The sequence below is a fragment of the Myotis lucifugus genome, unplaced genomic scaffold, assembly GCF_000147115.1.
Source record: "Myotis lucifugus unplaced genomic scaffold, Myoluc2.0 scaffold_12, whole genome shotgun sequence".
Taxonomy (NCBI): domain Eukaryota; kingdom Metazoa; phylum Chordata; class Mammalia; order Chiroptera; family Vespertilionidae; genus Myotis; species Myotis lucifugus.
The window spans coordinates 3152881-3169587 of NW_005871060.1; the positions used below are offsets into that span (position 1 = coordinate 3152881).

At 39.8% G+C, this 16707-nt stretch overlaps 1 protein-coding gene across 2 annotated transcripts in view; it reads right to left on the bottom strand.

The window, feature by feature from the left end:
* The window catches only part of PRKG2 (protein kinase, cGMP-dependent, type II), an 82334-nt gene that overhangs the window by 42013 nt on the left and 23614 nt on the right, over positions 1 to 16707 (bottom strand). For both annotated transcript variants that reach the window (XM_023750327.1, XM_023750326.1), the window contains exons 5-7: positions 12623 to 12686; positions 3042 to 3119; positions 1431 to 1525 (exon numbers count right to left, since the gene is read on the bottom strand). In XM_023750327.1, the coding sequence (XP_023606095.1) occupies positions 1431 to 1525; positions 3042 to 3119; positions 12623 to 12686 (237 nt within the window). The remainder of the gene's footprint in view (positions 1 to 1430; positions 1526 to 3041; positions 3120 to 12622; positions 12687 to 16707) is intronic.

Genomic DNA, 16707 nt, shown 5'->3' on the forward strand with positions numbered 1-16707 from the left:
CCTTGTCTTTCTATTTCATTTTTAAATTGTTTACATAATAGCCATACCATTAAGTTTAAATGGTTGAATTTTCTTAAAAAATAATAGGCTTATGATTTTTATATAATAAAATTTGTCTTCAGATATTATCAACACTCCTTTTGGGTCTGTCTTTATGTGATCCTGACATACAAATAAGCAGACCTGGGGCTTTCTACACAAAAGGTGAAGGAAGATAAATGAAGAGAAGTACTGCTCCCTTTTCTAAGCATATGCTTTTATTTTACTTATTTTATGAAATGAAAGCATTTAGTAATAACAAATTTTAAGAAATTTCTTACCTAATTTCAAGTATTCATTTTAAAATTTGAATAACTTCAAAAAATGTGTTTCTCAAAATTTTAACTTGATCTTTTATAAAGTTACTAGAGGCCCGGTGCACTAAATTCATGCATGGGTGGGATCCCTAGGCCTGGCCGGTGATCAGGGCCTATTGGGGCCATCTCATCAAGGACTGATCAGGGCTGGGCCAGCTGGGGCCTGTTGGCTGCTTACCAGGGTCTACCAGCTGCTGGCCAGGGCCTGCTGGCCAGGGGGAGGGACCGGGAGAGGTTGGCTGGTCATGGGAGGTTGGCTGTGAGAGTGCACTGACCACCAGGGGGCAGTTCCTACATTGAGCATCTGCCCCCTGGTGGTTAGTGCGCATCATAGCAACTAGTTGACTGGTTTGGTGGTAACGGTCACTTAGTCTTTTATATATATAGATTTACATTTACACAAATGAAATTCCTCAGATTTGAGGTTGTTTTCTGGGTTCCAGGAAGTACAAAGTGTCCCCTGAGCCACTTGATTAACCTATACATATATTTCTTCCATAAGTTATATCAACCCAATGAATTCATACTTCAAAGGCCTGAGGTTTAGGTAGAAATTCCAAATACATTATTTGATGTTGTTTCTAAAACTTGCAAAATGAGTTCAATAAAAATTCTTACAAATACAAAACTTTTATCATGATGATTAAAAAGCACACAAAATGGGGGGAGGGAAGGGGAGTATAAGGACACATATGTAATACCTTAATCAATAAAGAAAATAAAAGTACACGAAATATGTAAAGTCATTTTCTAATTTTTTTTACAAAGAGGAAAACAGCAATATTTCAAACCCAGGAAATATAAAAACTTGTTCTTAAGAGAAAATTATAATTTTGACTTCTTAATCTCTTTCTCTGACTCCTTTTCAAATTAAAAATTCTAATAGAAAACCTTGTTTTCACTAGCAAACAAAACTTTCTAACTTATTTCCTGGGCAAAAAAAAAAAGTATTTTATAATTTTTAATTCCTGGACACTGACTGCCATTATTTTGGTAGCTCATTTTGACATGTAGTTGCACATACAAAACAATCAACGAATTATTATAATATGCTATACAAATTCATGGATTCACCTGATAAGAGCTTTTTCTCCAAAGTATTCTCCTTTCTGCAGTGTTTTTATCACTTGTGGTTGATCGTGGCCCTCTGTACTCTGGGTGACTTTTACCTAAATTATGTCAAACAATGAAAGAGAGAAGAAAGAAAGGAGAATCTGAACACATTATCTATTCAACCGGACCATCCAGCTCTATATAAATTTTACTGAACAAGGAATAATCTTGCAGTAGTTAGGACAATCCGATGGACTGAGAAATCCCGAGATTTAACACAATCACACTCCTCCACCCGCTGTTGGAGCAAGAGTCTCCATTCAAACCCCACCTCCCAAAGTGAAAAGAATTTTATGTGAATCTAGTGACTCCTTCCTAGAGATATCAAAGCAAATAATAATGATCCCATGGGAACTTTGTTTCAAAATGCCAAATATAGTTGACAATTTACTCAAGAATAAAGCTGAGAAGCAGGAGTTCTGAATCAGGTGTTTATAATTGACTTACTGAATCCTGTGAACCCTCTAAAAGTGAACAAAAATGTGATGTGGAGAAGAGCCCGCAAACTTTCATGGGTCATTGTGATCTACAGTCCCCGCAAGTTTAAGAACCCCCATGGCAGGCCTAACAAAACAATATGCTTTAGTTGTGATTAGAATTATTCCAATTCAAGATGGTAATAGGGTTGCTTCATGTTCATTAGAAATTCTAATTAGCATTTATCTAAATCACCATGAATTAAAAAACATTTTTAAAAAAAATGCAATTTGTTTATTAGCCAGAATTCTTTCCAGGCATGGGGTCCAGGTTGGGGAGAAATGACAAAAGTGGTTCTGAGTGTTGAAGAGTTTCTGAGGTTTAAAACTATTTTGTTAATTTATTTCCATAGGGGGCCCAGTTCAAAGTTCAATCACAAACCAATTTACAAAGGGCAGTTCCTGAATCTAATGATGAACCTTTCCCATGAAAGAAAGAGCATTTGTAAAAATCCAAGTTTATAGAAACAGGTCCTCAACATTTTCCTCTTTCCTTCCTTATCTGACAAATGATTTTTATCTGTGAGGACCACTGTAAAGAGTCAACATAGGAACAACTGGCAATATGTTAGCCACTCAATATCTAGGTAAAGAAAAAGACCTCTTATATATATTACTATCTAATTTTCATCAGCATCTAAATCGAACTGAAACTATTGTGTATGAATTGAAGTCCTGTTCTCTAGCTTGAGGTCTGACCATCGCTGTCCTCAATTGCCAAGTTCACTACCTGCTGCTTGTCAGGGAAACTGTTCCGGCCCTGATCTTGGCCCCTACGGCTGATGGAAAATCACACATCCATAGCTGGAAGGAACCTTAGAAATAATCCAGTCATTTTATACACAACGAAATGAGGTCCAAAAATATCAAGTGACCTGCCAAGGTCACTAGGAAGTTACTTTCTCAGCTGAAGTTCCTGCACCCCCAAACCCAGTGCTCGGATGGAGCCCCACAGGACTCTGAGCAGAAAAACACCTTTACCCATTCAAAGGAGAGGGCTTCTTATATTGCAATGCAGGGCAGAGCTGCATTTGTGGCAAAATGATTTAAAGAGACTTTTTTTATTTACTTTAAGTAAGCTATAATTAATACTTACCGTTCCTTTGGCTAAAATGAAAAAGGTACTTCCTTCCTCGCCTTCTCGAATAATGTAATCTCCTTTGTCATAGTATTCCTGTTGGGATGAGAGGAACAGGACAGGTTAGATCCAGGGGAGATGTATCAATGAAGACATAAATGAAATAGAACTCCTAGTGTCTTTGGAATGAGCATTCCATACCTGTTTCTTTCTTTCTTTTTTTTCTATTGTAACTAAAATCTTTTTTAAAAGATTGCAGTCATAAACTGTGGAGAAGTAAGGAGATTTTTGCCTTATTATCTGCATGTATGTTTACCTTTCACAGAAAACAGTCACCAGGAGAACTGAATTTCAGGCATGGAGCCTGCAGATTAGGAGAGAAATGAGAGCAGAACAATAATCACTGAAACACAGGTGGCTTTCACCTAAGTCATCTAAATATAAACTGTTTAGTGACCTGCAACAGTCTGAATCCAGGTCTAGCGTTTAGAAAAAGAACAAATGCTTATCTAATAAATTGAAAATATTATCCCCAATGGATATTAGGACTATCAGTCTCCCATTTCTAATTCCTTGAAGAGCAAAGGCTGGGAAAATTCTATATGCACATTAAGTAGCTCTTTCATATAAATTCTTTCCACAGATTCATCATTATAAAAGACCAACATTAGACTCTTTTACATGTAAATTCTGTTCTCCAAAGTAGGTTTATCCTCATGAAATCTCAAACTGTCACTTATTTCTTTGTCTCCCTCCTATATGTGCATATAATCAAAGAGTTCTTGGGCAGGGAAAAGTAATTCATCCACCTGCCAGACAAAAAGAGCAATTTGGTCTCTTGGAGAAGATTAAAGATGGATTAAACTGTCCACCCATACTTTTCTTTAACATGATTTGTTTCAAAGACACAGAACTAAAATGGATCGCTTAATCATTTATACATGCATAAATGGGCTTGTTTAATTTTTTAAAAAGGCATAATTAACCACATAAGAGCTGTCTCTTGTTTAAAATTCAAACAAAACTATTGTATCTATTGTATATCAATATCTCTTTTGGTCATTTACTCTTAAAACCTATTTACAGTTACAGAATCAATATCACTCCTAATACCCATAACCATTCCTTTTTATTTACTATGTACATTTTACAATATATTTCAACCTCTCATGAAGGAAGAATAACATCTTAGGGGGGGGAAGTATTTGAAGTCAGAGCTAGATTCAAATCCCAGTTATGCTGTGAATTTCACTTCCATCAATCCATAAAGTTCAAATAAGAACATTTACCTTCAAAGATTTAGAAAAGAGAAACACCTTAGTAAGGGAGAGAGATAGAGAGTTAGAAACATCAATGAGAGAGAAACATCGATCAGCTGCCTCCTGTACATCTCCTACTGGGGATGTGCCCGCACCCAGGTACATGCCCTTGACTGGAATCGAACCTGGGACCTTTCAGTCCGCAGGCCGATGCTCTATCCACTGAGCCAAACCGGTTTCGGCCAAATCCCAGTTTTGCTGTGAATTTCACTTCCATCAATCCATGAAGTTCAAATAAGAACATTTACCTTCAAAGATTTAGAAAAGAGAAACACCTTAGTTTTCTATTGCTGCTGAAACAAATAACCAAACATCACCCATTTATTGTGTCTGTGTGCCACAGAATTCAGGCACAGTGTGATTCAATGGGGTTTCTCTTCATTGTATCTCTCAAGACTGAACTCAACTGACTTATTTCACTTAGCATGATACTCTCCAGGTCCCTCCATGCTGTCTCAAAGGGTAAGAGATTCTTCTTTTTACTGCTGCATATTATTCCATGGTGTAAATGTACCACAGCTTTTTTATCCACTCACCTACTGACGGGCACTTGGGCTGTTTCCACATCTTAGCTAGCTAGCTATATATAGCGCCAGCGACCAGAACGCTGTAACGACCAGAATGACTGGTCACTATGATGCCCACTGCGGCCAGTGAACCGGCCAATTGTGGGTAGGGCCAGCAGCCAACCTCCTGTAGCCCCTTCCCCCACCCACCCCCACCCCAGATCTGCCCCTGACCCCAATTAGGGGCGGGGCCAGCCAACCAAACACCTGTAGCACCTCCTCCCGACAGGCCTGGCCCCAATCCACCCAGATCGGGGCCAGGCCAGTCAGACCCCACCCATGCATGAATTTGTGCACTGGGCCTCTAGTTGTAAATAAAACGCTGCTATGAACATAGGGGTGCATATACTCTTTCTGATGAGTGTTTCAGGCTTCTTAGGACATATTCCTAGAAGTGGGTCAAATGGGAGTTCCATTTTTAATTTTTTGAGGAAACTCCACACTGTTTTCCACAGTGGCTGCACCCATCTGCATTCCCACCAGCAGTGTACTAGGGTTCCTTTTTCTCTGCATCCTCACCACCAACTGTTGTTTGTTGATTTGTTGATGTTAGCCATTCTGGCAGATGTGAGGTGGTACCTCATTGTTGTTTTAATTTGCATTTCTTGTTGATTAGTGAAGTTGAGCATTTTTCTATATGTCTCTTGGCCATTTGTATGCCCTCTTTGGAGAAGTGTTTTTTTAGGTCTTCTGCCCATTTTTTTATTGGGTTGTTTATCTTCCTTTTTTTTGAGTTGTATGAGTACTGTATGTATTTTGGATATTAACCCCTTATCAGGTACATCATTGGCAAATGTGTTCTCCCATACAGTGGGTTCCCTTTTCATTTTGATGTTCATTTCTTTTGCTGTGCAGAAGCTTTTCACATGATCTCACTCATATGTGAAATCTAATGAACAAAATAAACTAACAAACAAAATAGATCCAGTGACATGGAAGCATGTAACAGACTGAGGATCCTCAGAGGGAAAGGGGTGGCAGGAAAAGATCAATCAAAGAACTTAAATGCATATATGCATAACCAATGGACACAGACAACAGTGGGGTGAAGGCCTGGGGAGGGGACAGGAGTGGGGAGGAGGGGGGTTAAAGTCTTCCACAGTAAGCTGTGCTTCTCAGCCTCCTGGTTGTGGTCATGTGATTACTCCCTGACTAAAAGCATCTGCGCAGAAGTGATGCGTGCCTTCTCCATCCAAGGCCCACGAACCATCGGTAATACTAGTACTTTCAACAATAAAGATACATTTTTTTAAAAAAGGACTGAACCATGGTGTCAGCAGGGCTGTATTCCTTTCTAGAGGCTCCGGGGGAAAGTCTGCTTTCAAGCTTAATCAGGTTGTTGGCAGAATTCAGTTCCTTGTGGTTGCAGGATAAGGTCCCCACATCCATGCTGGCTGCCATCCCAGACGCCTCTCTCCATCCAGTCCTCGCACAGAGCCCCTACAATTCAGAGCCAGCACAGCACGGGGGATTCTTCCACCTGCAACCTGACTCCCACTTCTGCTGCACCTCTCTGACTGGCCAGAGAAAGTTCTCGGCTTTTAAGGGCTCATGTAATGGTATCTGGCCCATCTAGATAATCCAGGGTAATCTTCCTATTTTAAGGTCCAGAACCTTAATTACATCAGCAAAGTCCCTTTCACCATGCAACATAACATGTTCCCAGGTTCCAAGGATCTAGGTCTGGACATTTTGGGGGTACATCCTGTCTACCACAATAAGCCAATTAAAGAGAATGATTTGATTTTGAAGTGTTAAAAGCATCTGAAACTTGAGTAGTGAAACTGAGTAGTGAAAACTCAATGTTTGCCATATTAAGGAGGAAGATAATGGTTTTCTGAGCTGTTACTTAATTCTTCCGGATCTGTTTCCTTTTCTGTAAAATTAAGATTTCATTACTTACCATACTTAATGCTGTCTGAGAACTAGGTGAGATGTTGTATCTAAAGCACCTGGTGGCACACTGGGTACATGCCGGGCACCTGATCACTGTTAATTCCTGTGAAAGAGGCCGTGAGCTGGTCCTCAGAATCTCTCACCGTAAACTGTACTCCTCAGCTGCGGCCATGTGACTATCCCCTGGCTAAAAGCATCCACACGGAAGTGATCTGTGCCTCCTCTATGAAGCCCAAGAACCATTCCAGGCATGTGTCTTCATCCTTTTCCCGCAATCATGATGGCATGGCCCAGCTTGGGTTCCTGAATACCTCTTTGGATCCAACAGAGATCAGCATCCTTGGACTGCTCTGTACGCAAGTAGCAAACTTCTAGTTTAGTTGGAAAATAGTATTTTGAGTTTTTGGCATCGCAGTTTGTTTACTCCAATTCTTTAATCTTTCTCATTCTAGCTTCAAAACAAGCCTTTGCTACGCTCGAGCTAGATTTTATAGTTGAGATGATTATGACCCTTGGAGGTTAAGGGAGGGACCCAACACTGCAGCCCAGGCACCTTCATTACATAGCTGATGATCAGTGCTCTTTACTAAAACTGCTGGGGTCATGGTCGATGTGCCGGTCTCAGGATGCTCTTCGTCTCTCCTGTTCCCATCTCAGCCTCGGTCACCGTTACCCCACGGAGCAGAGGACTGTGGAGAATCTCTGAAGTGCCATTGGGCTGTTCTTCAGTTATTATAAAGACTTCTGGGTGGGTGAGGATCCACAACTTAATTCCTCTCAGTCTGATTAGTTAAAAGGGAGCAGCTTGAAAGGAATCACTGAGAAAGAGCCTTGTTGTTCTTTAAGGGGCAACCTTCCTTGTGGTATTTTCCCCAGGGTTGGTTCTTTGTCACCAAAAACCATGGGAGGAAGATAAATAATACCTCCCAGTGTGTTGACAGTAACTTCATAGATCAGAAAAGGTTGTGGATATAGGTCAGACCAAAAATATATAGTGGTAAGTACTGGCTATGATGCCAGACTGGCCAGTGTTTGTCAAGTGGGGAGAGCAGCCAGTCTAGCCAGGGTGGTCACCAAGACCCAAAAGAGAAATGCAAACAGTGTGGTTACTGTCCTGTGGTTACGTAGGAAAGGGGTCCATAGAGGACCAAGAAGCCATAGACCTTGTCCTATGGACCGATGGTTTTCAAACATTTTTCACTCTGACCTACAGTAAGAAATACATTATATGCACACACCCAAATACACACACACACAGACATTTGTATGAAATTGAAACATATTATTCAAAACAGCATTTATACTCATTACTCTGATATGAAACATGTTCCTCTAAATTGGTTTTATGACCTACTGTGCCCCATAGTCTGAAAAAGATGTTTTAAAAGAAGGTGCTAGAAATCCAGAGAGTACCTATGGAGTGTATGACAAAAGGAAAAAATAAGGAAATAATTCAAAGGCAGACTGAGAGGTCAAAGTCAGAAGAAAACTATACAGGCAGCAACAGCAAAAGACAAAAATATTTTTTCACTAAAAAAAAAATGCTCATTCTGTGATAGTCTAGCAAAATGCCCAAGCTCCTGTAAAAAAAAAATACATAAGACTAGAAGAAAAATCCCAGGTGATAAAGGACAACGACAAAAAAGCAAGCCTATGACTTTCTTAGAATCTTTAGGGTGTGGCTAGAAACTAGGGTGTAGTATTGATGATATACAATCAGATGTAGGACACACACATACCCTCCATGCACCATGTGACTATGCACCCAAGTTGGTTGCTTAAGAAACTGTATACAGTTATTTGGGTTGTTACCAGCAATTTTTTGTTTGCACAAGGACACTAGTTAAAACACCTCAAATAGTTTAAAGCAAATACACCCGGATCAGTGGATCCTACCAATCCTAATTTAGTACCTGATTGCTTAATTCCAGGGACCAGAGCCTACAAAATGAAAACCAACAGAAATCCTTCTGACTTGGGTAAGTCAACTGAATAGAATTCTGTAATGAAAAGATTGACAGAGCCCGTAGATTTGTGGCCCCCCACCACCTTACTTTCGTAGATGAGAAGACCCTAATGCCCACCATGATGAACTGACAGCTGCTAGTGACAAATCCTAATCTCAGGACCTTGGACTAGTAAACTTTCTACCTAGCTACCCCACCCTTAACTAACTGGATCATAAACTGTGGCAAAATCCAGTTTCTCAACTTTTTTTATGGCCCTGGGTGTAATCATTAAAGTGAGAAAACCTTCTGGCTCATGCACGTGTTAACAGGAACTACAGGAAGACAAGACTTAAAAAAATGATTAGAAAATGAAAAGGAAAATTCCTGAATGAAGAGGCAGATTGTGGCAAACTCTAAATACATGTATTCTATTCATAATTCTAAGCTAGTGTTTCTTTTTTTTAAAATATATTTTATTGATTTTTTACAGAGAGGAAGGGAGAGAGATAGAGAGTTAGAAACATCGATGGGAGAGAAACATCAATCAGCCGCCTCCTGCACATCTCCTACTGGGGATGTGCCCGCAACCCAGGTACATGCCCTTGACCGAAATCGAACCTGGGACCTTTCAGTCCGCAGGCCGACGCTCTATCCACTGAGCCAAACCGGTTTCGGCTAAGCTAGTGTTTCTCAAACTTTAATAAACAAGCATGAAACTTGCACAGTTAAAATGTGGATTTCTGGGCCCCTGCTCCACCAGAATTTCTGATTCATTATGAGGTGGTCCCTGGGAGTCTATCTTTTAAGCAGTACTGCGGGTGATCTGAGTAAGGACTAGCACAGTGATGGCGAACATTTTGAGCTCGGCGTGTCAGCATTTTGAAAAACCCTAACTTAACTCTGGTGCTGTGTCACATATAGAAATTTTTTGATATCTGCAACCATAGTAAAACAAAGACTTATATTGTTGATATTTATTTTATATATTTAAATGCCATTTAACAAAGAAAAATCAACCAAAAAATGAGTTCGCGTGTCACCTCTGACACGCGTGTCATAGGTTTGCCATCACTGGACTAGGACATTTCTCATACCCCACCCCACCCCCCACCACATCTCCAGTTTCCTGAAAGATGGCATGTCAGAGTCACAGTGCAGAGGGTCCCTGGGTCAAATACCAAAGGTCTGTAACAAAGAGAGAGGTGACTTTTCCATCAACCACAGTCAAGTCCCTGCTCCCTGGATTGATCCCCATGTGTAGGAGCAGAAACTCCTTCCACCCTTGTCTTCCATGCTGCACAATCGCCAGGCGCAGAAGTCGCATTATCATTTTTATTATCGCCAACAGTTACACTGCTTTCCCAATCTGTATCGTGTTTTATGATGTTCGTTAATTAACAGCAGTGAATATATTGGTACTATTCCCACTCTCCTTTTCCCGTCAGAACATGACAAGAAGCTTGAAGATAATGTCTGCCTCTGGGGCTGAATGTTCTGGGTGATTTAAGCTGAAGCAAGAGATGCTATTGGAACTACACAATCGGGGCCATTTGGTTTAGGAGTTCAACCAAGCCTTGACAAACACATCAGATCAACTGCTCAGTGACGGGAAGTCCTGATCTTCCTTCCTGGTCCCTGCACAAAAATTTAAAAACTCCCAAATCAACCCCTAAAGAGCACGCCAGATCCAGCGTGTCTTTCTCAAAGGTTATGGACACTTTGTGGGACAGCTGGTCCTAGAGCTCAGTGGGCGCTCTGTCATAACGCCGATGCCTTAGTGATCGGCTGTCGTCTATGTTGGCTATGCTGGTAAATGATGTGCTTTTCTTAGAGCTACATAGATCCCACGGCTCCCTTGTTAATCACTTTCCGCATTTGAGAATTTTCACACGCTACAGGGTCCCATTTGTTTGCCAGGTATGAATAAAGAGCTCTTTATAAACCATGCTGCTGTCTGCAAATGCTAACATATAATAAAGCTTTTCTAGGGTGTTTTAAAAGATGAGATGTTCAAACTCGAATTGTGTGTTAATTAAGACTGGATGGGAGCCCCTCATCTATATTTCCTGTATTATTGCCTGTGGCTGCTATAAATATGTCTAATTTACCATTTATTTTTAATGATACTAAATTTTAATATTTGCTGTCAGCATGGAATTCCCCTCTGGTGAATCGACCCTATTAGTATTACATTAAAACCAGATTTTCCTGGGTTAACAAAAAATATAGAGCCTCCCTAGCTTAAAAAAAAAATACACCACAACACTCTCAGAAATTAGGATGAATTATTAATTTGTAACATCTGTGATTGGGTTATGTTACACTGGGAAAATCCCAAAAGATACAGGGCAAGCAGTCCTCTTGAAAATGACTTCATAACTGAACGCCCTGAGGACATAAGGCCAGGCTCTGTGTCATCATGGCCTGTCCTTGATAAACTGCTGGACGGGGTCCATGAATTTTAAATGGAAACATTACTGGTGTCACTTACATTTAAGGATGCAATGATCAGTGCTCCCTTCTCGGCAGATATTAGTTTACACTGTGTATTGCGATTGACAGAGGCATGAATCTGTCAACAACCAGGCTTGCAGGCTGTGTTTTGTTTGTGTCTCCAACTGAAAACAGCTTTATAATAGCTTAGAGTCTGTGTGTGACTCCTTAATTATTCTTTACCTTCTTTTAAATTCCTGGTAAGCCATTTCGGTTTCAATGAAATTGACCCCCACCCCCGGTTAAGGAGAGGTTATTTGCTTTGAATGTTCGGCTCTGAAATCTGAAGAAGTTTTCATATAACGCATAACATTAGATTCCAAGGTACGTGTCACAAAAGCATTAGTCACAAAAAGACTTGGCTAGTCTTGGACTAGAACCAACCATCTGGGTGAGGCTTAATATGAGTTTTTGAACACATTCCAACATGCCGTGTTTTTTCCCCTAGATGTTAAAATAGATAAAGTGCTTCTTAAGTGCAGTTTTTTCCTAAAGTATTTTCATGGCCTAGAGCAGTGATGGCGAACCTTTTGAGCTCGGCGTGTCAGCATTTTGAAAAACCCTAACTTAACTCTGGTGCCGTGTCACATATAGAAATTTTTTGATATTTGCAACCATAGTAAAACAAAGACTTATATTTTTGATATTTATTTTATATATTTAAATGCCATTTAACAAAGAAAAATCAACCAAAAAAATGAGTTTGGGTGTCACCTCTGACACGCGTGTCATAGGTTCGCCATCACTGGGCTAGAGTGTGCAAGCATGGAGTGTTTCATGGCCTGATTCAGGAGCTATCACCAAACGCCCCAGTACCCTCTTTCTCTGCACGATTTCCTAATTTGCACCACCAAGTCCTTTATACTATGAAAACTCTGTCCGAGTTGTGAAGTGCACGGCAGAAAATCAAATGCCTCTTGACCCTCTGTACGCCGTAAGCGTCTGTAGATGCAAGCAGTGGACCTTCCCACAAGCCGCACAGTCTACAGCTGCAAACCTCCCATATCAACTCTGGTCACCCAATTTTAAAATCAGATTTGTTAGTGACATCTCTGGGTTTGCCACCATTTTGAACGCGTGGCAGGTAGCTGGTTGAGTAATGCAGATTAGTTTTATAAAATATACTAATAAGATTAAAATATACTTTACACATGCAAGTCCAATGTTTTATACATTTCAAAAGAGTCACCTAAAGCTATCCCAGCCCCAGAATTCAGTGAGAATGGGCCTCATGGTTTTTCACAATAGAAAATGGCCCCTGGTCACTGTAGACTGCCGATCCACCATCTTTTCCTTTTTATTCACTTACAGTGCTAATAAGGACTACATTATACAATCTCTTAATAAAATGTATTTTTTGCTTTAAAGTTTCTTACCACTTCCAAGCAGTCAATGATCTTGGTTAACTTGTCTTCAGGTAAGTTCTTCAGCAAGGATACACTTCAAAATTAAAAAGAGACATTAATTTCTTCATCTTCCTAAATTAAAATATAAATTTACACCTATATGTAGATTCAAAAATCTTTATATGCATCTAAAAATGCACCTTAATTTTTCCAAAGTAAACCTCCAAATATGTCACAGATAAACAACTAAATTTCAAATATTTTAAAATTACATAAATACATGTAATCACAGGAATTTATCACAGGCAAATAAAAATAAGATATCATAAAGGGAAAAATCAAATTTTGTCTGGTTGGGGGGGAAAAACCCCCACAACATTTTACATTTGTTGTTGATTTCCAAAGCGAATAACTTCTGAAAATGTGTTTTTCTCCATATCTCAGTCTCTTTCATTAGCATGCGTGACAAGCTCTGCTTCCAGAGGGGGATCAGATTTTCATCCAAATCCTTGCAATTAGGTAAAGACTGAATCCAGGGAGGGAATGTAGGAATTAGCATGAAAATGATCTCTGATTAGTTATGTTATATTGTCTTAAAATTCATGATAGCCAGAGGCATGTAATAGAAACATTTTTACAAATAATAATACATAAAAAATGAAATAGGATACATAAACTTATTTTTTTAAAAAAATAAGAAATTCCACTAGTGTGATTAACCAATCAAGATGATTAAATTGCTCTATTAGAGAAATTTCTCCTCTATTTTTACTCAAGACTGTTGATAAAATTTCTATAAGATAAATATGTCTTTTTCAAAAATATATTTTATTAATTTCTTACAGAGAGGAAGGGAGAGGGATAGAGAGTTAGAACCATCGATGAGAGAGAAACATCGATCAGCTGCCTCCTGCACACCCCCCACTGGGTACATGCCCGCAACCAAGGTACATGCCCTTGATCGGAATCGAACCTGGGACCCTTGAGTCCGCAGCCGACGCTCTATCCACTGAGCCAAACCGGTCAGGGCAAATATGTCTTTCTTACCATATAAACTTGCCACGCCTAAGAAAAAAATGATGCTACTCAAAAGTACACGACTGGTATCTGATTTTTTCTTTTTTTCAAATATATTTTATTGATTTTTTACAGCGAGGAAGGGAGAGGGATAGAGAGTTAGAAACATCGATGAGAGAGGAACATCAATCACCTGCACCCCCCCACTGGGGATATGCCTGCAACCAAGGTACATGCCTTTGACTGGAATCGAACCTGGGACCCTTCGGTCAGCAGGCTGATGCTCTATCCACTAAGCCAAACCGGTCAGGGCTGGATCTGATTTTTTCAAAAAGAGCTCTAGCCCTAGCCAGTTTGGCTCAGCTGATAGAGCGTTGGCCTGTGGACTCAAGGGTCCTGGGTTCCATTCCGGTCAAGGGCATGTACCTTGGTTGCGGGCACATCCCCAGTGGGGAGTGTGCAGGAGGCAACTGATCGATGTTTCTCTCTCATCGATGTTTCTAACTCTCTATCCCTCTCCCTTCCTCTCTGTAAAAAATCAATAAAATATATATTTTTTTAAAAAGAGCTCTAGACTGACTCTGCACATGTGCAGGGAGAGGCACATGCCCAGGAGACATGTATAAGAATGTTTGCATCAGAATCGTTTGTAACTGCCAAACACTGGAATACCCCCCAATAGGAGAGGAGATCAGTGTACTGCAGTAGAGTCAGATATCAGAACTCTACTATAGGAGAAATTATTGAACTAATCAAATGGATCAATCTTAGAAAAAAATATTGAGTAGCCTGATCTGTGTGGCTCAGTGGTTGGGCATCGACCTATGAACCAGAAATTCACAGTTAGATTCCGGGTCAGGGCACAGGCCCAGGTTGTGGGCTCAATACCCAGTGGCAGGCGTGCAGGAAGCAGACAATCAGTGTTTCTCTCTCATCATTGATGTTTCTGTCTCTCCCTTTCCCTTCCTCTCTGAAATCAATAAAATTGTATCTTTAAAAAGTATTGAGCATTATGCTAAGTGAAATAAGCCAGTCAGAGAAAGATAAATATCACCTGATCTCACTCATTTGTGGAATACAGAAAACAACATAGACTGACGAACAGGGACAGATCCAAAGACAGAGAAACAGGGATCAGACTATCAATCCCCAGAGGGAACGTAGGGGAGGGAGGGGGTAAGGGGGAGAGATCAACCAAAGGACTTGTATGCATGCATATAATCCAAACCAATGGACACGGACAACAGGGGGATGAGAGCATGAGTGGGGGGGGGCGGGGATGGGAGTTTAATGGATGAAGACACATTTGTAATACCTTAACCAATAAATAAATTTTTAAAAAAAGTATTGAGTAAAAAATTGAGTTGCAAAAATAACACCATTTTTATGAAGTTCAAAAATAGGCTAAATCAAGCTATAGGAAACTAATAAAGACTTCCAAGGGAATTATTAGTACTAAACTTCAGACCATATGCTACACCAAGGAGAGGGAGGATGTAGGAAGCTAGGAGATGACATGGTGGAGCACATGAGAATAACAACATGACTAACTTTCTACTTCTTGGGTCAGACAGAGGCTTGATGGTGCTCATTTTGTTATTTTTTTATAAATTACATATATACTGTGTATTTTTATATACATCCCATACTTCATAATTAAAATATATAAATGAAAAAAGAAAGAGCTTACTGTGTATTATGAAATAAATGTATTTCTCTAATGTCTCCTTATTGATGAAAAGGTAAAAGGGTAACGAAAACATGTCATTTATTAACACATGCCCATTGTGGAAGTTCTACTTCTGCTCCACACTGGGATCTATAATGTTAGTGAAAATTTTCTCCTGCAAATCAATACCTTTAGGGAGGGGTGAGGATATCTGTTGTCTGTCTCCCCTCTATGAAGGCAAAGATCAGGTTTACCTTGATCACCACAGAATCTACCATGTATAGGGCTCAGCAATAAGTATTTGTTGAATGAATGCATGAATAAGAAAACAAAAGGAAGGAAGGAAAGAAAAAATAAAAAAGGAAGGAATATGTACTAGTAAATTCTCTGAGCTCCTTTCACTAGGCCAGAACATGCTAGACTCCAAGGGAATGAATTGCTATGCCTAGTGGTTCAGGTTTTGTCTTAGATATTCAAGTGCAACCCACATGCACTGGTTTATTTATTCCCCCCCATTTTTGCCCTTGCATAAGTGTGGTTCATTAACTCCAAGTGCTAACCTGTGTTGGTCAGTTATTGAATTTTGAGGTCACTTACACTAAGGCATTGGTTGGCATAAAGGTAAGGCACCTACTTGTCATTATTGCGACTCTCTTCCAGGAGTCATTATTGACTCTGGGAGAGTAACTCAGCAAGATTCTTAATGCCTGTAATGTTCTACTGATCAGCAATGCATTCATTCAATATGTACTGAGTCCTCACTATACTTGAGGCACTGTAGAGCCCTAAAATCATTGATTCTGCAGGCCAGTTATGTAAGACAAAAGCACCAGAAAGAACTTAGTATTTTTTTTTTGGAAACTGTCAGACATTTTATTATAATGACCAATTATCATAGGTAACAATTCATTACAGTATGCATTGCAGATTCAGAGGCTGTCAAAACTCCCACTAAAGACGCAAAAATAGTTTAAATGAGGAACTTACACTTTCAAAAACATTTTTAAATATATAACTGACTTTTTTTGACTCAGAAGTATTTCCTTCTATATGAGTTTACCTATCCAAATAGTTTGGCATATAGAACAGCTCACAAAATGAGTATGTTTCAAGGATCCATGCCATCATGGCAAGCATTGTAACATTTTGGCATGTTAATTTGCTACAAATATAGTAATCTGGAAGATGGTGTGGCTATGCAAATGAGAAAAAATGTCTCTGGTAGCCCAGCCAGCGTGGCTCAGTGGTTGAGTGTCGACCTATGAACCAGGTGGTCACGGTTCAATTCTTGGTCAGGGCACACGCCGGGGTTGCTGGCTCGATCCCCAGTAGGGGACATGTAGGAGGCAGCTGATCAATGGTTCTCTCTCATCATTGATGTTTCTATCTCTCTCTCCTTCTCCCTTCTTCTCTGAAATAAAAAAATATA